At 37.9% G+C, this 21062-nt stretch overlaps 1 protein-coding gene across 3 annotated transcripts in view; it reads left to right on the top strand.

Annotated features, from left to right (window-relative positions):
- Window positions 1-21062, top strand: part of MAP3K3 (mitogen-activated protein kinase kinase kinase 3) — a 58397-nt gene that overhangs the window by 12413 nt on the left and 24922 nt on the right. For all 3 annotated transcript variants that reach the window (XM_083376669.1, XM_083376670.1, XM_083376671.1), the window contains exons 2-13: window positions 3400-3521; window positions 4127-4216; window positions 5306-5346; window positions 7187-7286; window positions 9688-9801; window positions 10717-10837; window positions 12125-12258; window positions 13903-13976; window positions 14322-14389; window positions 15138-15230; window positions 16343-16534; window positions 19836-19984. In XM_083376669.1, coding sequence (XP_083232795.1) covers window positions 3400-3521; window positions 4127-4216; window positions 5306-5346; window positions 7187-7286; window positions 9688-9801; window positions 10717-10837; window positions 12125-12258; window positions 13903-13976; window positions 14322-14389; window positions 15138-15230; window positions 16343-16534; window positions 19836-19984 — 1298 coding nt within the window. The remainder of the gene's footprint in view (window positions 1-3399; window positions 3522-4126; window positions 4217-5305; window positions 5347-7186; window positions 7287-9687; window positions 9802-10716; window positions 10838-12124; window positions 12259-13902; window positions 13977-14321; window positions 14390-15137; window positions 15231-16342; window positions 16535-19835; window positions 19985-21062) is intronic.

Raw genomic sequence — 21062 nt, 5'->3', positions numbered from 1 at the left:
TAAACAGGGCGGCCAGGCGATTATCTGCAGACGCGATGAGGGTAGCAAAGTAATTAGACCTCGCCATCCTCATCACCGCGAGATAAGACCTAGTAAAGTATCTTAGTCGCGATCGGTCGGATTCAGACCGGCTGGATCTCCAACAGCTCTCTAGGCCCCGTCTCCGACGCTTCATCTCCCGGAGCTCTGCAGAAAACCATGGAGCCTACTGGGATCTGCACCGGGTCAGGGGCCGCAAGGGTACAACTCGGTCAAGTGCCTCTGTGGCTGCCTTTTCCCAGGCTTCCACTAAGACATCCGCCGAGCTGTGAGCAGAGGAGGCAGGTGGGGACCCCAGCGCTGCCTGGAACCTCTCAGGGTCCATTAAGCGCCTGGGGCGGAACCATCTAGTTGGTTCAACAAGCCCACAGCGGGGAGTGGCAAAGCAGAAGACCAGCCACAGGAGATGATGATCGGTCCATGACAGGGGCAAAACAATTGGAAAACCCCCACCGAGATCAACTAACCACGTCCAGATAGAAAAATTTTGCAAGGTTATATTTAAATAACAATATTATTATATTATCATTGTATAAATGACTATCCACTTTTAAAAAAGAAAACTAACCTATTATATAAAGTAGCTACTTAGTGAGAGAAGAAAAAATACAAATAATATCAACGAAAGAAAAAGGTGGGGAGACCAAAATCTTCAGCAAATCTAAAAAAACTCATAAAATATAAAAACTAAACTACACATAACTCTGAGAAAAAAAATCTGTACTTAAATTATATCTCTATACAGTATCTACATATCTACATCTATAACTGGATTATCTGGACCCGTACCAATCGGGTTTCAGGCCCGGACACAGCATGGAGACGGCATTGGTCGCGCTGGTGAATGATCTCTGGAGGGCAAGGGACAGGGGTTGCTCCTCTGTCCTGGTCCTATTAGATCTCTCAGCGGCTTTCGATACCATCGACCATGGTATCCTGCTGCGGCATCTCAGGGGGTTGGGAGTGGGAGGCACCGTTCTACGGTGGTTCTCCTCCTACCTCCAGGGCCGCTCGCAGTCGGTGTTGACAGGAGGGCAGAGATCCGCCCCGAGGTCTCTCATTTGTGGAGTTCCTCAGGGGTCGGTCCTCTCGCCTCTCCTGTTCAACATCTATATGAAGCCGCTGGGCGAGATCATTCGTGGTTTTGGGGTGGGGTATCACCAGTACGCTGATGATACCCAACTTTTTCTTTCCACCCCGAACCAACCCAGTGGTGCCCTCTCCGTGATGTCCCGGTGCCTGGAGGCGGTTCAGGTCTGGATGGGGAGAAACAGGCTTCGTCTCAATCCCGCCAAGACTGAGTGGCTGTGCATATCGGCATCTCGGGTTAACCAAGTTATTCCACCTCTAACGATGGGGGGTGAGGTGTTACCCCCCGTTGATAGGGCTCGCAACTTGGGCGTCCTCCTGGACTCACGGCTCACTTTTGAAGACCACATTGGAGCCGTGACCAGGGGGGCTTTTGCACAGGTTCGCCTGGTGCGCCAGTTGCGTCCCTATCTGGACCGAGACGCCCTACGCACAGTTACTCATGCGCTTGTGACCTCTCGTTTGGACTACTGTAATGCTCTCTACATGGGGCTGCCCTTGAAGACCACTCGGAGGCTTCAACTGGTGCAGAATGCGGCCGCGCGAGTTGTAATGGGGGTCTCCCGATACTCCCATGTAATACCTCTATTCCGTGAGCTGCATTGGCTTCCGGTTGCCCTCCGGGTGAAATTCAAGGTGCTGGTTATTACCTATAAAGCCCTACATGGCCTGGGTCCGGGCTATTTGAGGGAACACCTGCTGCCGGCATCAAACGCCCTTCGCCCAGTGCGCTCCCACAGGGAGGGTCTGCTCAGGGTTCCGCCGGTAAGAGATTGCCGGCGGGTGACACCCAGGGATAGGGCCTTCTCAGTGGGAGCGCCTGCCCTCTGGAACCAGCTGCCGGTGGAGCTGAGAACTGCCCCCGACCTCCGATCATTCCGCCGGGGCCTGAAGACCTGGCTCTTTGAGCTCTCGGGCCCAGGCTGAGGAGAAATTTTTAATTGGGGTTTTAAGTGTATAGAGTCAATTTAATTTTTTTTAATTTGGTTTTTTAACTTTTGTATGGTGGATTTTTTAATTCCCTGTAAACTACCCTGAGTCTTCAGGGAAAGGGCGGTATATAAATGTAACTAAATAAAATAAATAAATAAATAAATAAATAAATAAAATTAAAGAAAAACCACTTTTCAGACTATTAAAATTACATTGTTTTATTAATTGCAATATAATGATTTAATAATTTAATAAGTAAGCAGTGAATTAAACCCAGGCTATGTAGAAATATATTTATTCTCTTTTCATTTTTGATTCTCCTTCAGTAAAAAGTTAATTTCAAGACTGAAAGTTGACAAATTTTGTTAATCCAATTATTACTAATATTCCATGAATACATGATAATATTTTTCCTTCAATACTCCCAAGTTATGGACTTTTTCACAGATTGTAATGTTCCAATTTTTTGATGTAATATTAATATAAGAAAATATTTGTTTTGGGTCTTTGCTTCTATACCCAAACTAGATAAATATTTTTGAGAAAGGACAGTTCTTTATAGTGCTGAAGAGGAAGCAATATGAGTAGTCCTTGAATTATAACTGTAATGGAATCTGTGCATTGATTGCAATCATAAGTTGTAATGATCATAAAATGGGTCAGTCACATGATCAATCTGAGATGATATGTTTGCACCTGTTGTTAAGTGGACATGGTCATTAAGCAAATGCCGTGGTCATTAGATGGATGTCATGGTTTGCTATAGAACAGTTTTGCCAAACTGGAGGTACGTGCTAGTTTTTCGGTAAAACTGTTGTAAAAATGGTCACATGACATGGGATGCTGCAAATGGCTGTAAATGCAGCTGTGATTGTGAGTACCCAAAGTGCAATTACATGATTGAGGGGGAGCAGTGAGCATTGGAACCTCTGGTCCAGATCCTAAGTCCCCTTTTCAGATAGGTTGTAACTTCAAATGGTTGCTAAGCGACCAGTCATACATTGAGGACTACCTGTGTAATTTAGTGATGACTAAACACAATGCAAGCAAGAAGGGAGAAAAATTAAAAATGGTCCTAATCAATCTGGGGAGAGATTAGTACACTGTAAATTTATTGGACATGCAAATATTAGAAATATCCTAAGAGAGGGTTTTTGTTAATATAATATGATAAAAAATATTTATTATCCTTTATGTTACTTGCCAACTGTTTGGGGGAGATTGTTATATTGTCAGAATATAAATAATTGAAATAAATAATGTAGAAAACAGTGGGGAGGAGGAAACTTTCCTTTCCCAAAATTGGCCAGTCATTGGAAATCCTTATTTTTATTTCAGATGAACAAGAGGCTTTGAATTCCATCATGAAGGACTTGGTTGCCCTCCAAATGAGCCGGTGTCCCAGATTGTCTGGTTTTGATAGCATGAAGAACAAAGATTCTCCACATTCCAATAGACAGGTAATACCTTCCTGATAAATAGAACCTTGTTTATCATACATATGTTGGGCTAATAGAAACATTGCTCAGGAATTAATTCCTCCAGTCATATTACCTTTCTGCAGCTATACTCAGTAACATATTTTACTCTCCTCCAATGCCTTGAAGAACCCAAAGTTTCTATCATACTTATTTTCAATTTGGAGGAAATAGAATGTGTTATCAAAGGTAATTCAAGGAGGATGGATAATACTACTATCGTGTACTATGGTCAAGTCATAGCTGTGCCATTTCTGTTCTGATGGCCTGATCTTCTTTTCAAAATTCTCCAATAAATTCTATATTGAGGGCTGTATAAATCTCAAGAAATTAGGAATGTTGTCATGGGAAAATATTCCAGATATAAACCATTCCATTCTGCCCATAAATACCTCCACAGACATGCATATACCTTCCATACTTCTCTCTCCATGCTCAGATACTTCCTACCATGTACCTTTAAGACTGTTTCACAAACATACTCTTTCCATTTTACACACTCATCCTTACACTTCTCATTCACTTCTCATACAACTTTAAATTTTTCTCTTCTAAATAAATAATTGAGTTTTTTTTACCTCTTTAAGAAAAAACACAGTGCCAGCAACCCAGGTCTCCTAAGCAACCTTATGATAAGAAAACAAAGTAGTCTTGGAGTAGAGGAAAAAAAGCCACAGGTAAAACAAATTGTTTTCTCTTTAGTGTTCACTGTTAAATATTTTTTTAAAATCATCTAAAAAGCTAATTCAATAGTTTATTGTTCAGCCAGTAGTATACCTTTTACAGTAGTGCAAATAGCATTAATTTGAAAGAATAAAATGAAAAGCAGCATTTTTCTGGATTTCTCGAAATAGAAAAGCATACCTGAGTTTCAGATCTTGTGTTATATCCAGGAGTTATGTGATACTCTGAAAGAAAATTTGGGACTCTTGTCTTGATAGAAGTAATTGTTACACGTAGCATGCAGGGTTTTATTCATTCAGTTTATGTGGCTGCCCATCTCATTGCAGGAATTCTGGGCAGCTAACATAATATTATATAACATCAAACATTAATTGTTTTTATTGGGATCTGTGCTGGGTGACCATAATGACTTTAAATGATAAAATATCCTCTTAGATGCTTTTATTTATTTATTTATTTATTTATTTATTTATTTATTTATTTATTATTTAGATTTATATACCACCCTTTCCCGAAGGACTCAGGGCGGTTTACAGGATATTTAAAAGAAAATCAATACAAAAGTTAAAACAATTAAAAAAGATTAAATGAAACCCTGAGAGAAAATAAAAACCCCAGTTAAAATTAAAAATTAAAAATTCTCAGCCTGGGCCAGAGAGCTCGAAGAGCCAGGTCTTCAGGTCCTGGCGGAATGAACAGAGATCGGGGGCAGTCCTAAGCTCCGCGGGCAGCTGGTTCCAAAGGGCAGGCATGCCCACTGAGAAGGCCCTACCCCTGGGTGTCGTCCGCCAGCAATCTCTTACCGGTGGCACCCTGAGAAGACCCTCCCTGTGGGAGCGCACTGGACGAAGGGAGCTTGATGCTGGCAGCAGGTGTTCCCTTAGATATCCCGGACCCTCGCCATTTAGGGCTTTATAGGTCATCACCAGCACCTTGTATCTCACCCAAAGGGCAACCGGAAGCCAATGCAGCTCGCGGAGTAGAGGTGTTACATGGGAGTATGGGGAGACCCCCATCATTATGCACTGAATAAATATTATGAAAGTATTTAATAGGTAATATGAATAATTTTATTTTGGCAGAGTGACATCAGGATAAAGTTTGAACATAATGGAGAAAGACGGTAAGATTTTGATTTTTGATTTTTCTTTTTATATACCTCACTGCAATTCAGATATAGAGTCAGGTTTGTATATTGATAGTCTTTGGGCGTTTGGCCTCTGTACACCACCACACTGTATTTGAAATGAAACCCTCAAGATATGAGTGAAGGGAAGACTTCTAGCTTTAATTTATGGGGTTTGACAAAAGTGTGGCATTACCATTTAGAAATTACAGCTATTTTAATACACCCACTCCCATTTTTGGTGGCTTATAAACAACAAACTAACGTAACTACAAATACAAGAATTGTTTTTTTATTGTTGGATGAAAATGCTTTGCGGTCAGTGCCCAAATTTCTGGAACCCATATACAGGACAAATGCTGAGTTTCCTCCTTTGAGATGCTTTGCCACACCTGTACTCCAGTTGCCTTTAGCTGTTTGTTTGTGGATCTTTCTGTCTTCAGTCATGCCTTAGTAAGTGAACCTTCTGTTGCACCGAGATCAAGTGACTTGACTTGGCCAGTGAAGAATATCCCTTTTTTTAATCTAGAGAAACCCTTGGGTTGCTTTTGCTATATATTTTGTGTCATTATCCATTGGCGTCCTATCAGTTTTCAGCAGTTAGTTGAATCTAAGCAGAAAATACAGCCTTGTATACTTCAGATTTCATCCTCCTGTTTTTATCAGCACTCGAGTCACCAATAAACATCATTGACCTGGTTTCACTGGCAAGCAATACATGACCATATCATAACACTGTCTCCACCATGTTTGACAGATGATGTGGTATGCTTTGGATCATGAGCTGTTCCTTTTCTTCTCCAGACTTTTCCCATCATTCTTCATTTCATTAGTCCAAAGAATCTTATTCCAGAATTGGGCAGGCTTTTTTAGGTGGCTTACTCTCATGAAGCTGTCATTTGATTGTAGACTTTGACAATGATATGCCTGCCATCCTCCAAAGTGTCCTGGACTTAGCTAGACATTGTGAAAAAGTTTTTCTTCACCACTGACAGAATTCTGCAGTCATCCATTTCAGTGGTCTTCCAGGCCTTTTGGTGCTGCTGAGCCTGTCAGTTAATTCCTTCTTTTTAAGAATGGCAAATTGTTGTTTTAAGCAATATTTTTGCTATCTCTCTTATTTTGTTTATTTTGTTAATTTTTTTTTCAGCCTAATGATAGCCTCTTTCACTTGCATAGACATCTCTTTGGACCTCACGTTGAGTGTTCCAGTGAACAGCTACCAAATGTAACAGTCGGAACTAAACCTTTAGTTCTTTGATTTGCCATGGACTAATGAGGGAACAGGTGACACCTGGTAATGAAACTGCTTGATAGCCATTTGTCCTATCATTTATGAGACACCGGGCGGGCAGGTATATGTGTTAAAATGGCTGTAATTTCTCAATGGTTAACAGCTGCACTTTTGTCAAACCTCTTGAATTAAAGCTGAAAGTCTTCACTTCGCTCACATCTTGAGTGTTTCGTTTCAGATTCAGTGTGTGGATTACAGAGACCCCAAACGCCAAAAAAAAACCCTATCATTGCCCCAATATAAGTTAATCTGACTCTTTTGCAGTTATCTTGTTTAAGCTGAATTTGATCTGTAATGAAACTTTTGTTTTTTCTTTTACTATTAAAGATTGAAAATTACATAAATAACAGAATCCAAGATGGAGGGTCTGCCTGTAAAAATGAAGGAGAGAGAATTTATGAATATTAGCAAAGAACATTATAATATTAACAATTTAGAAGAAAAGAGGGAAAAAAGTTTGATACACTGTCCAAATCATTTTGTTACATGAACTATCTAGAGCCCACTTTGCTGCCATAATCAGTATTTTGGTGTCCCATCCAGAATCATCCCCTTTGCCCGGCCTGTCCGCTATGAAGACGTTCAGCAGAAAGTGAAAACAGCTTTTGGGCAGCCGCTGGATCTCTACTACATGAATAATGAGGTAGTAACTTACCAGCAAAGATAAAGTGAAAACAATAAGCTCTGCAAGCCACTCTCAGAAATAAATGCTTTTGTTTCAGGTGCAATCACAATAAAAGTATCTTCGGTACCTGTAAATACCTGCTCAGAAAATATAAGATTGCGACACCCCACACACCCTCCGAATAGTACTTGTGACTCGAAAATGATTTATACAGCTCAAGTTTTCTGAAAAATTGTATTGACTTTAACAAAGTCTGAAATAATTGCAGTTCCTGGTTTTCAAACAGTTAACTAATTATATTTAAAGTATCTGTCAAAAACGAGATACTTTATTTCATTTAAGGGAATTTTACCAAAGAGAATAAATAATTTTCAAATAAATGGAACAATTGAGAGGATCAATACATTAATGATCCTTTCAGGAAGTAGGAGAGATTCACATTAAATTATAACCTAAAAGAAATTTTTTACAAAATGATGTATCACTGGTATTTAACACCAGATAAGTTATCTAGAATGTATAAAGGTATTTCAAATGAATGTTGGAAATGTAAATGTAAAGAAGGGACTTGTTATCATTTACGGTGGACATGTGATAAGACAAAGAAATATTGGAGTAGGATTCATATATTAATGTAGAAAATTCTTAAGCTGAACATAAAGATTAAATCAGAAACTTTCCTTCTGGGTTTATTGGAAAGAGAACTGGAAAAAAAATTTGGAACTCTGATTTTATATATGGTGAAAGTAGCAAGATTGCTCTATACAAAAGTGGAAGGATGTCTCGATTCCTACCATGGACCAATGGCTACAAAAACTGATGGAATTAGCTGAGATGGCCAAACTGACTGTGCTGATAAAAGAAAAGAACATAAGTACTTTTGTTTCTACTTGGAAACCACTTCTGGACTTTGTGCTTGAAAAAAATTATATTATGATTTGGGTTTTACTGATTAGACCCAGGGATGTCAAACTCGCAACAAGTGTGCATGGTTTTGGCATGATGTATCCAGCCCACGGGCCGGCAGTTTGACACCCCTGGATTAGACTGATTTGCTGATACAGAAATGGCTAGTGCATACTACTGTAGAAATGTAAAAAATTGAGATTTGATTTGAATGTCTGATTTTACGGCAACAAAGAGAATTGGAAGTCAACGCCTTTTGTTTCTCCCCCCTCCCTTTCTTCATACCTTTTTTGTTTCCCTTTCTCTACTCTTGTCCCCTACTATTTGCTTTTGTATTTTATTTATTTATTTATTTATTTATTTATTTATTTATTTATTTATTTATTTATTTATTTAAATTTATATACCGCCCTTTCCCGAAGGACTCAGGGCGGTTTACAGGGTATTTAAAAGAAAATCAATACAAAAGTTAAAAACAAATTTAAAAAGATTAAAGGAGACCCTGAGAAAAATAAAAACCCCAGTTAAAATTAAAAATTAAAAAATTCTCAGCCTGGGCCAGAGAGCTCGAAGAGCCTGGTCTTCAGGTCCTGGCAGAATGAACGGAGGTCGGGGGCAGTCCTAAGCTCCACTGGCAGCTGGTTCCAAAGGGCAGGCGCACCCACTGAGAAGGCCCTACCCCTGGGTGTTACCCGCCGGCAATCTTTAACCGGCGGCACCCTGAGAAGACCCTCCCTGTGGGAGTGCACTGGACGAAGGGAGCTTGATGCCGGCAGCAGGTGTTCCCTCATATATCCCGGACCCTCGCCATTTAGGGCTTTATAGGTCATCACCAGCACCTTGAATCTTACCTGAAGGGTAACTGGAAGCCAATTTTCATATTTTATGTTATAAACAAATAAAACTAAATAAAAACTAAGTAGGTAAAACTAAGTAATCAATTTGCAGTTGCTTTCTATATTGAGTGTCCTCCAAACGTGTTGGGAATTCATCTGCTTTTTACATTTAATAAAATTATGAAACAGATTCCCTTCTAGCATGTAGTTCAGATAATGCAGAAAGTGTCAAGTTGAAGAGATCTGCTTTACTTATTGAAAAAAACGTATCATTGGAAAATAATAAAAATAACCAGCTTAAAAATTTGAAATTGCTAAACTGATTTTTAGTATTAAAATTAAATTCATCTCTTTCCCACACTCTTCTTAAAATAAATTGAGAGGAATAGAAGGTTTTCTGGAGATCGGTTAGGGAAATGCATGTAGAAATAACTTTGTTATAAAGGTGATAATAGAATTGTTTCCTTCATGCAAAATAAATGCAGCTCAAAGTATACCTGAAGGAATAGCATTGCCCTTTTATATATGTTTTCCTTACATAAATTCTGGTTATACCAAATCCATTTGCATAAAGCAATATAAGAGTCAGTGTGGCCTTGCTGTACCATTGATGCTATGCAGAATTTAAAATGGAATGAACCTTTATGAACTCTATTGTCTCTATTTATTCTTTGCAGTTATCAATTCCTTTGAAAAGTCAAGATGACCTTGATAAGGCAATAGATTTGTTAGACCGAAGCGCAAATGTGAAAAGCCTTAGAATATTACTGCTGTCTCAGGATAAAAATCATGTGAGTAAAAGCAATGTAATCTATTTCAGTTTCATATTTTCTACCTCAAATATTGCATTGATTGATTGATTTTCAGTCTCCCACATTTTCAGGTTGTGCTGTGATCTTTAGTTCATATCGATACATATATTTAAAGCCTTATTATGTTTTGAATCTCTTAACAATTTAACTATTGATTCTACATTGTAGAATGCATTAGTTTGGTTTCATTCACATTTTTGTTTGCTGATAACATTAATTTTAGGATTTATGAGAGTTATAATCCCCAATATCTCGAAGATAGATTAATTCCTCCTGTCATAGTAGAATTAACTTGGTAATATAAAAGCTAAAATTTTTTAAAATTTAGCATATGATTACATATCTTTCACTGTTTAAAAAGTAATTTTCTGCTTGAAAAATGCCATTTTTACTTATAAGGGCTATAGGCAATTTGCCAATTGCTTCTACTAGTGCCTACCAAATTCAGATAATATTTAGACTGTAAAGTACTGACAATTCTATTTCAGAAAACCTTTGAACCTCAGTTTGAATTTATCTATATGCCATTATATTTGATGAATTAAAAGATATAAACTTGCGTATATGAGGGATATATTGGTAACAATATATCCCTCATTAATTTTAATATTACAGTGAGGAATCTTTAGTAACTCAGATCTAGATTTCCATAGCGCTCCAACTATAGTTCCTATCCAGTATTTGTCTAGCTCAAGATTAATATTCTGAATTTACCATGATATTGTATACTTCAATCCCTTGGCACAAATAGAAATAACAATTTTGATTTTACTTTTAGTCATAGATCAATAATGCCATCCTGCTTATTTGTTTCAATTCTTGCCACTGTTTTAAAACTAAAACATTCGAACCTTCAAACCTTAAATCTTAGCATTCTCGCTTTGTTTTTAACAGATCAGTCTCCCATCCCATTCTGGGATGATAAAGCAAGTCAGAATCAAAACTTCCCAATCTACAGGAGATGTAAATACTGCCTACCAGCCACTTGAAACACGAAGCAGACACCTGTCCATCAGTGAGTGTATTAGTCTGTCACTGTATTAATGACCATAAATAATATTGAGCTCTGCCAACATTTTTATTTTTGGCTTGTTATCCTCATGTATCTGACTCCTGGACAATTCTGTGCATATTAATGTTATATATATGCCATCTTTCCTTCTTCATATCTCTACTATTAATAGTTATGTGAACTAAAAATTATGGCCTTGCAGCTATTTCCACCTATTTCAATTCTGAATCACATCCATAAAAATTCAAAAAATAAGAGAACTCCCTTCCTTGCCTTCTGTTTCCTTTCCAGTTGCTTTTCTGTTTGTAACTTCCTGCCTTCTAGCGCTGGCTGTATGAATTTCATATAAGATCATATTTCATCAATAATAAATGTACAAAAATATAAAGCAATTAAATCATTAATTATAAAGCCCTTTGAAGAGCATTCAGTTAGAGCATTTGTACAGGTGCTTTGGAGATACCTGGGGTGAAGACTTGCCCTCTTATTTGGGAACAATTTCAACCTATTGAACCTGAGGAAATGGATAGGTCTCATGTCTATGAACTTGGCCATTGCGTTTTAGATTTATACTCTTCCTTGCTGACTAAGACTGTCTTGGGTGACATGTGGATAGGTAGTTGATGATGAATTCATTCTTGAAGAGGGGGGATGTTCTTAAAGATTTTTCTTGTAATTTTTATTTGCATATTTCTTCTTTTTCCATTTGCAAAGTTGCATCACTCTGCATTGTCAGAATGCTTGCTTAAATTGTCATCAGGTGAATCACACATACAGAATCTTTGTCAGAGCATGCACACTTTTATTGTGCTGAGGTAACCCAGAGTAAATACAGTAAACAGTGGTTTGTATTAAATGGTGGTTTATATTACACTATCAACAAATATACACTAGGAGCTAAATACATACACATGGTGATACAGCGAACTCCAACATACAGCAGTTACAGCAGGAAACAGACGAGAGAACACAGCAGCAAAAGCCTTCCCTTTTATACTCAGGCTCTTAAAGGGATACACACACCTGCTGAGTCATTCCTATTATTGCATCATCCATCTTACATTGCATTACATCATTACATAAGCTGTTTAGCTATTAAATTATTATCCTGACAATCTTTCAAATGTCTCTTATGTAAGATCCATTGTTCAGGCCATATTCCTAATGTTGGTCTAAATGCCACTGACCTTCTATCCACTAGCAGTGGTGCTTGTATTTTGTTTGTATCACTTTCTTTTCAGATGTCCTTTATCTTGTGCAGCCATTTAATAAGCATAATTAAATCTTCAGGCTCTCAGAATATAGGTCGAAGTTCACCCCCACCAGGATATGTTCCAGAGAGACAGCAGCGAATTGCTCGCCAGGGGTCTTATACCAGCATAAACAGTGAAGGAGAATTTATACCAGAGACCAATGAACAAAGCGTAAGTTGAAAGTTCAAAGAATTGATCAGTATAAAAATATTTATACAATATAAAAAGTGAGATAAAAATATGTTTAAAAAATAAAGCCTGTAATGTCCATTGATTTCCTCAACTGAGGTTTTTGTATGCTGTATAGCAAAAAATTGTCTTACATTCAAACATATCAAAGCGAATCAGTAATCTTTCTTCCTCCATACTATATTACCACTTACGTCAATTGGCAACAGCTCTCTCAATATCAGTTGAGTTTTTCTTACTTTCCATCAAGGATGTTCCTCTATTTGGTAGTGTGTTGGGAATCATTCACTCCAAAAAGTGGATTGAATTTGGACTAAACTTAGATTGGATTTGGTTACTTAAATGCAATTAAGGTAACTGTCCTGGATATTTACTATTTCCCCATTCTGTTACAGTCACAATTATAATTCAGCATCAACTTTGGAAAGTGTTTGGAAACTACAGTCAAATCTTTAGGAAGCCTTGGGCTTCGGAGCAAACACTGTCTTATGTGATGATGCCAGATCTCAAACATGGGACCTTCTGCATGTCTTACTAGTGAGATACAGCCCATGCCCAAATGTTTTCATATGTATATATGTGTGTATGTGTAAACCTGCATTTTATAGAATTAACTTTTTTGAACATTATGTTTTAATGTTAGCTTCAGGAATTGATTCTTTGCTTTCTCATAGAAATGTTGACATGCTGGGGACCATTTGTATATTGCAAGTGCGGGGGGGGGGGCAGCATTGGATATATACAGCTAGGAAATTCATATATTGTTAGGAAGGTCCTGCCAAGCTCCAGTTTTTTCCATTTTCCCTTTAAGCCAACTGATCAGTATTATCAGTTAGAGGTAAGAGTCAATATAGTTTTCACAATGACCTGTAATGGGGAAAAAATCACACTGTATTTGATAGCAAAATTCAGGACTACCTTCATCCCTCTGGACATGCCAAAAATTGTTGGGTTTCCATATTAAGATTTAGTTATCTGCTTTTTTGTTTCTATATGTCTCCCTGTGATTCTGGTCAGTATGGTTGGAAGGGATGGACTGCATTGCTATCAGGAAGAAGGAAATCTCTAGGTTTCTGAGGTCCACTGTCATTTAGAACCTAACAATATTACATGGCGTTGTTAGGAGAGAACTTTCTTCCCCTTGCTAGGAGATATATTACTTCAGATTTGTTGAGAGAGAAGGTAAACCACAAGTCTCCTTCCCATCAATTCAGTACTTCTGTGCAAGATGTTAGGAGGGAAGAAGAAACCTACTCCTATTCCTCTTCCTTTCTCTTAGCACCATTGATTGGAAAAATGTGTATACATAGAAGAAGAAATGAATGGGAGAGTGGACATGCATAAGTGTGCCCTCCCAAATGAAAAAAACATTTGACCTGAGTATGAAAATGGTTGCTACTTACAGGCTATAGTTTTTCTTATGGTGATATTCCCATTAATATAATAGATGGAAATGCTATCAATTGAGCACGTGCCTGATTCTACAAAAAGTCCCACGTAGATAATCTTTGTCAATTTTAATGAAATTAAAATCTCTGAACTTAAAATCTCTGAACTCAGTTTTGTACTCTGTCCTTTCAGCTGTAGGCTAAATTTAACTTAACTTTATATAATCTTCTGTTCTAGATGTTGGATCCCTTAAGCAGTGCTGAAAATTCCCTATCTGGTAGTTGTCAGTCCTTGAGCCAGTCAGGAGAAAGGTATTGACAGCAAGAACTATTGATAGGAACTCTGTAGTAGTTTCAACTTTCCTCCATTACTTTAACTACTAAAATATTAATATGTAACTATTTTGCCTATATAGTTAGGCTGAACATATAGAGGGGGAAATAATATAGAACATAATAAACAAAACGTATCATAGGCAGACTTTTGAATTCTTGTGTTTATTTTCTTACACAATAACACAATAGTTTTATATATTTTTATCTGTATCATTAAAAAAAGTAGAGTGTAACAAGAACATCACACAGTCAGAATACTTTGGAAGTCATGCCAGTATAACATGTAACATTGTGTTCTTCTATTCCACTTTGTCAAAATAGCCTTTCATTCCGAAAATCCTGCATGTCCAGAGCCCAGAGCTTTCCAGATAATAGGCAAGATTTCTCAGGTGAGATGTTTTCTACACAGATAGCTGTTGGCAAATAAACTAGAGGATTTTCATATTTAACTTGCATGTTTACTGCATTTATTTTTAGCTAAACAAAAATGTTTAAATATGTAGTTAGTGATATTAACAAACCACCTGTTTTCTGGGCAATAGAGATAGCTGAAAAACTAAATCATGTCTGTACTTCTGATTCATTTTTTATTATAACAGTTTGAATTTAGTGGTTAAGAGCCATTTTGATCTAGTGGTTAAAACATCAGGCTAGAAAGTGGGAAACCTTTTAAGTTTTTTTTTAATGGAGGTCTTTAAGAAGAGACTGGACAGTCACCTGTCTGAAATGTTATAGGGTCTCCTGTTTGGACTAGGAAGACCTCCAAGACTCCATCCAATTCTACTATTCTGTTTATTCTGACCTTGAATTCAAGTCTCCTTTAACCCTGAAAGCCAGATAGGTGACTATGGGCCAGTCACTCTCTGAGCTCAACCCACCTCACAGGATTGTTGTGGAGAAAATTGGAGGAAGAAGGAATATGTTCACCACTTAGACAGACAGACAGATGTGTGAAGCCTGAACTCCCCACTGCCAGGCCTCTCACTTCACCTCCCATGGATCTACATTGGAGGTCTTCCCATGGTGACGTTAATGATTTTTTTCTCTTCCTACCACCTGTGGCAAAATACATTTTTTCTGAAATGATCCCTGTATATGCATGTTTGATAATGTAACATTTTTGCTTCTTTGTTATAGATCGTGAGAATCAAATCTTTGATAAACCTGAAAAAGGTGGAACGTACCCTCGGCGTTACCATGTCTCTATGCAGTACAAAGATTATAATGACGGTGGGTGTGCAATCTCTTTTTAATAATAAGATTACTCCTTCACAACATTCCCTATAAAAGCTTTCCACTTCACACTTGCCAACCCCTTTTCTCCCCTCGTCCCTTTTTTAAATAGCTTGAAAATAGGAGGAGGAGGCAGCAGGGAAAAATATACCAATAAAACTCCTTGTTTTACTCCTTGTCTCCTTGTTTTACTGCAGTAAAAAGGTAAAGGTAAAGGTTCCCCCGCATATGCATGCTAGTCGTTTCCGACTCTAGGGGCCGGTGCTCATCTCCGTTTCAAAGCCGAAGAGCCAGCACTTGTCTGAGGACGACTCTGTGGTCATGTGGCCGGCATGGCTAGACGCCAAAGGCACACGGAACGCTGTTACCTTCCCACCGTAGTGGTCCCTATTTTTCTACTTGCATTTTTACGTGCTTTCGAACTGCTAGGTGGGCAGGAGTTGGGACGAGTAACAGGCGCTCACTCTGTTACGTGGCACTCAGGATTCGACCCGCCAAACTGCCAACCTTCTGATCGACAAGCTCAGCATCCTAACTCACTGAGCCACCGCATCCCTTTTTTTACTGCAGTACACTTATTCAAAAAGAAAAGAAAAGAAAGAGTTAGGAAAGGAGGACTACATTAATTCAAGATGTGGAACTCCTGACTATTCCAGGGTTTTAAGAGGATGAAAGCAATACCTTATAAGCAACATCTCTTTGTTATCTATAAAAGAGTGCTTATATTCATAATTTATTGCGCAATTAAAAACTGATTCGTAGATGATTTTGTAGTAAGGAAACCCATTTTTAAGAGCAAAAAGACTGGTTTTCCTCTCCTTCATTTGCCAGTACATAAGGCACATTGTTAATTCAAGATTAGCCTGCACACTCTTAAGGTAGAATTGTTCAGTGTGTATTCATTTTTATTCTTCCTTTGCATAGCAAATAATTACACTTAATTTCTTGCATATTTCATTGAACTTCTGAAAACTCAATGTTGTATTGAATTTCCAAAAGTTCGGTGTTTCATTGAACTTCCAAAATGTTAACCCCACTCCTGTTTTGTTGTATTAAGTCTTTTGAGTGGAGTATTTAGTTTGTTTTCATGGTGGTTGTTAACTCTTCAGGCCGGAGGACATTTCCCCGCCTTCGGCGGCAACAGGGCAACCTCTTTACACTAGTACCATCAAGCCGTTCCTTAAGCACCAATGGGGAGAACCTTGGTCTGACGGTGCAGTATCTAGACTCCTGTGGACGTATGTGGAGTGCGGAAAGTGAGAATACCCTCACTGTGCAGGAGAGAAACATTCCAACTAAATGTGAGTTGATGCTTCCAGACACAGGAATTTACTAATTTCAGAACGGACCATAGAAAATATTGGACATTAGTGACCCATTAGGATTATCACAGAATGCTGTGTTGCTTGCATTAATAGATGGACTTTTTAACAGAGGGAATAAAATTCATAGCAGCAACTGCTCTTAGAGGTACAAGGTCTGGAGGAAAAGGTGGAATTCCCCTTTTTTAAAACTTACAGTGGAAATTTTGCATGCTTGGAAAAGCAACATTTGTGTGAAGTGTTTTTTTCCTTTTGGAATAATGGATACAAAGCTTTTTTATGGAAAAGCTGTATTCATGAGAAATATGCACTTTGTATATGTGTGTTCTGTAGACTGAGAATGGGGAGTTTATTTCAACCGTATTCCAGGGTGGGAAGGGGTTTTGAGTCGCTAGGATAAAAAAATATATAAGGACTTCTCCTAAATAAAATAGAACATTTGGCAAAATTTGCTTATTTTGTGCTTTCAATAAAATCTTATGCCTCTCAAAACAAGACCCTCTGAGTAATTTACTTTCAGGTAAGTATTCAAAGAATTGCATAAAAATAATCCTGTAGCAAATCAGAAAAAATAGTAAATGCAAATCCCTAGGCTGGCTAGTACATCAATGCAGAAACTATCAGGTAAAATTCAATTAAAATTCAGTAAATATTCTTTAAATTCTATGCAGTAGAGATACAAAAACAAAACATTGTTGCTGAAATATTCCCTGATAATTATGGTAACAGTGAAGAAATCTTGCCATCAGATGTGGATCCCAGCAGTGGTGAAAACATTACAGATGAACAGGTTGCCAAAGGGCATTCATTGTACGCTAAAACAATTAGACACAGGGACAGGTTTTTCCCTTGTGCCGTCTTTCTGTTGAACACCTAGTTCCTACAGTGCTGTCTTAAGTCTAAATACACACATCACATCACATATCCATGTTGTATGACTGTAGTATTATTATCCTTCTCATCATCTTTACCAGCTCCTCTTATTTATATCATTATTATGATTGTTATTACTCTTGCTTTTTATTCATACTGAGAGCTTCTACACTGGAGCCAAATTCTTTGTTGTCTAATCACTCTTGGCCAATAAAGCTATCCTATCCTACCGTAACCCTACCCTATACTCCAGGGTTCCCAACCTTTCCGGGTTGGCAGCCAGCATAAGGGGGGAAAAGGATGGTTTTGTGTGAATGAGAGACAGGCACGTGCGCGTGGTGCCAGTCAGGCGAATGGGCCGCGAGCGCTGGTGCTTGTGCGAATGGGGCTGCAAGCACCACCACTTGTGCAATTGGGGTGTGAGCGGCGGTGCCCACTGCTCGCACGAGTGGGGCTGCATGCACCCGCACTAGCCCGCCACTTATGTGACCCTGTTGGGGACTCCTGCTATATCTAAATGACTAAATGAGTCGTGCCCTGTTTTACAACCATTTTTGGCACAGTTGTTTAGCAAAGCTTTGCAGTTGTTAAATGAATCGTGCAGTTGTTAAGTGAATCCAGCTTTCCCTATTGACTTTGCTTATCAGAAGCTGGCTGGGAAGGCCTCATATGGTGATAGCATGACCCTGGGATGCTGCAACCATCATAAATACCTGCCAATTGTGAAGTGTCTGAATTTTGATCACATGGCCATGGGGATGCTGCAACGGTTGTAAGTGTGAGGAACTGTTGTCACTTTTTTTCACTGCTGGTGTAAATTAGAGCAGTTGCTAAATGAATAGCTGTAAATCAAGGACAACTTGTAATCATTGTTAGTATCAAGAAATTGAAAAAGGAGAGGGAACAAAAGACGTCATTGAAGGCCTTGTAGTAGGCAATAAAGGCCACAGGGGTTTGGGTTTTTTATTTTATTTTCTGTTTATTTTTATTTTCCACTGCATAAATGATTAGAATTACATTTCTGATCCTTCTTTCTCAACTCTGAAAACCCCATGAGAAAAAAACAGGCAGGATTGCTTTCTTGTGTAGGTTTTTTTTTCTGTTGTTCTTTCAGTTATTCTAGAAAGCTTCAAAGGGTTTTAGATATGTTTGACGCTTTACAAAGCAATGGAGAAGATTAGAGAAAACAGAATCATAACAGTAAAAAAAATGGAATACACTTTAGCAATGCAGTAAGAAGAACAAGATAAAACCAGAATATTCAAGGTTACAGTTTCCATTCAGACAGCATTGGGATCAAATAGGAAAAAAAAGCAAAACTGTGAATGGGGGAAAAAAAGTTGAGAGTTTTATGGGTTGGCTTGACATTTTAAAGAACACTATTAGCTTGTGAGCCAGTATATTTCAACATTAGAAGATTCTCCCATCTTTATATAAGGAGGAATGTACAGGGGTTGTTTGTTTAAAACGTTATGGTGACCTTTAGTCTTATTTAGCAATACAGTACTCATACAGCATGCTATTTCTCCTTTGCTTACACAGGTGAAGCTGCAGGCATAGAAGCATATTAAGGTCATTGAATAATATGTTATTGAGCAGCTGTATAGATGTATTCTGCAAAGCCTTTGAGAACTGCAGTCCTATATTGACATGACTTGTAAATTACATGAATTACATTAGACAGGGCAATTTTGTTGTAATAAACAATTATTTATAACTTATAAAATAATTTTAGCCTCAACCTGATGTCTTCCAAATGTGGTGGATTGTAATTCTCATTTTTGCAGTCACTGGCTGGGGACAGTGAGGGTTGTTCTTCATTATACTGGGAATTCAGTTGCAGTTATTATTTAATGCACCAGATTTCAATAAGGTGAGCATTATAAAAATAGCTTTACATTTGATAAAGAAATGTTACCAGATTTCAGTACAAACTTTCAATTATTTCCAAGGGAAAATTCTGGAAATTTACCTATGCGGATGCTTTCTTGCTCATAATTAAGATCAGAATTTTCCTCTTTTTTCCTAGGGCTAAGCAGTCAAGAATGGCAGCTTAGCCTACCCTAGAAGCTTCTTTAAGGCTACTGGTAGTCATTTATAAGAGTGCCAAGAGAGATCATCTTTGATATGGTTTAGCTGCTCTTTGGGGATGTTGGAATAGCAAACGGATGAAATGCTGATGCGACTGTTCCTGGGCAGTAGCAAGAATTAATTAACTGCAGCATTATTTTAAGTCATGTATTTACACGTGAACAGTTTTCAGCTGGGATATTAGACTTTTGTAATTTAAAAGTGGGAAACATTTTTATCTTACTGCTTTAGAAATTAAATTATCTGATATAAATCGGTAGTGTTGATGCCAGTGTTAGGATGGAATTATAAATGGAAAATGACTTGTATTTGACAGCTCCAAGTGCTCCAGTCAACTGGCGACGAGGGAAGCTCCTAGGACAAGGTGCCTTTGGTCGGGTATACTTGTGCTATGATGTGGATACAGGCAGAGAACTTGCAGCTAAACAGGTCCAGTTTGACCCAGACAGTCCCGAAACAAGCAAGGTATTTTTCCATGGTTAAACATTGATACTAAAATGCCTCTGTATTTTTCACTTTCCTGATCTATAATGGCAAACTCTGCAACACAAGGGTGCAATTACTCGTGGCATAATTGAGCCATTTACTTAGCATTTTTAAATTGAATTTCTTGTTGGAATTACTGGCTTCTTAGTTGTTCTCCTGTCTTCCTCTCTTTGCAATGGTATTTAGTTCTGTTTTCTCCTTATACTTACCGATGCATTGAGAGCAGGAAAAAAAAACAATGCTACAGTGGTGCTTAAAAGTTTGTGAACTCTTTCTGAATTTTTCTGCATAAATATGAGCTAAAACACAACTTATGAGCCATCCAAGTGCTAAGATGAGATAAAAGAGAAGCCAATTAAACAAATGAACTCAAAGCATGATATTTCTTCATGTATTTATTGAGGCAAATTATCCAAAGCTGCATTTTTTTTGTGGGGGGAGGGTTTCAAAATTAAAAAGGGTTCACAAACTTTAATTCCAACTGCATGTTGACTTGTATCTAGTCTTCTAACTCCTGGCTTCCAGTGGTTAGAGAGATAGGGACAAGATAACAATTTGCTTAGGAAAGAAATGCAATACAAAGTGTAATGACATTTGTATTTTTTTCCCTTTAAAATTTTTATTAGTTATCAAAATATAAAAATTTTTTTAAAAAAATAATGGGAAAGTAAAGGAAGAAAAAAGGAAGTGCAATGGGAAGTCTAGGGTAAAAGGGAAAAAAATAAAAAAGCATTGACTTACAAATCTTTAGTGCAGTACATTAAGATAACATAAAGGCTCAACTTTTTACTTTTACATAGTAATATATATACGAGCCATTTCTATAACAACAAACCTGTCTAATCAGCAAAAATAAAAGTCAAAGTTTCATTTCCCCCCCCCCCACCTCTAGGACAGTGTAGAAGTCATTTCCAAGTGCAAACAAGGTTAGCTGTACTCTTTCCTTCAATTAAACCCTTCAATTTAGTCATCCTTGCTAACTCCATCAGCTTTTGTTCACTTTAAATATTAAGACATGAATCCTACTGCAATATTTCTTTGCTTTGTCTTAGACCCA

This window comes from Vipera ursinii (genome assembly GCF_947247035.1).
Source record: "Vipera ursinii genome assembly, chromosome: Z".
Lineage (NCBI taxonomy): Eukaryota > Metazoa > Chordata > Lepidosauria > Squamata > Viperidae > Vipera > Vipera ursinii.
This window is presented reverse-complemented; position numbering and strand designations above follow the sequence as displayed.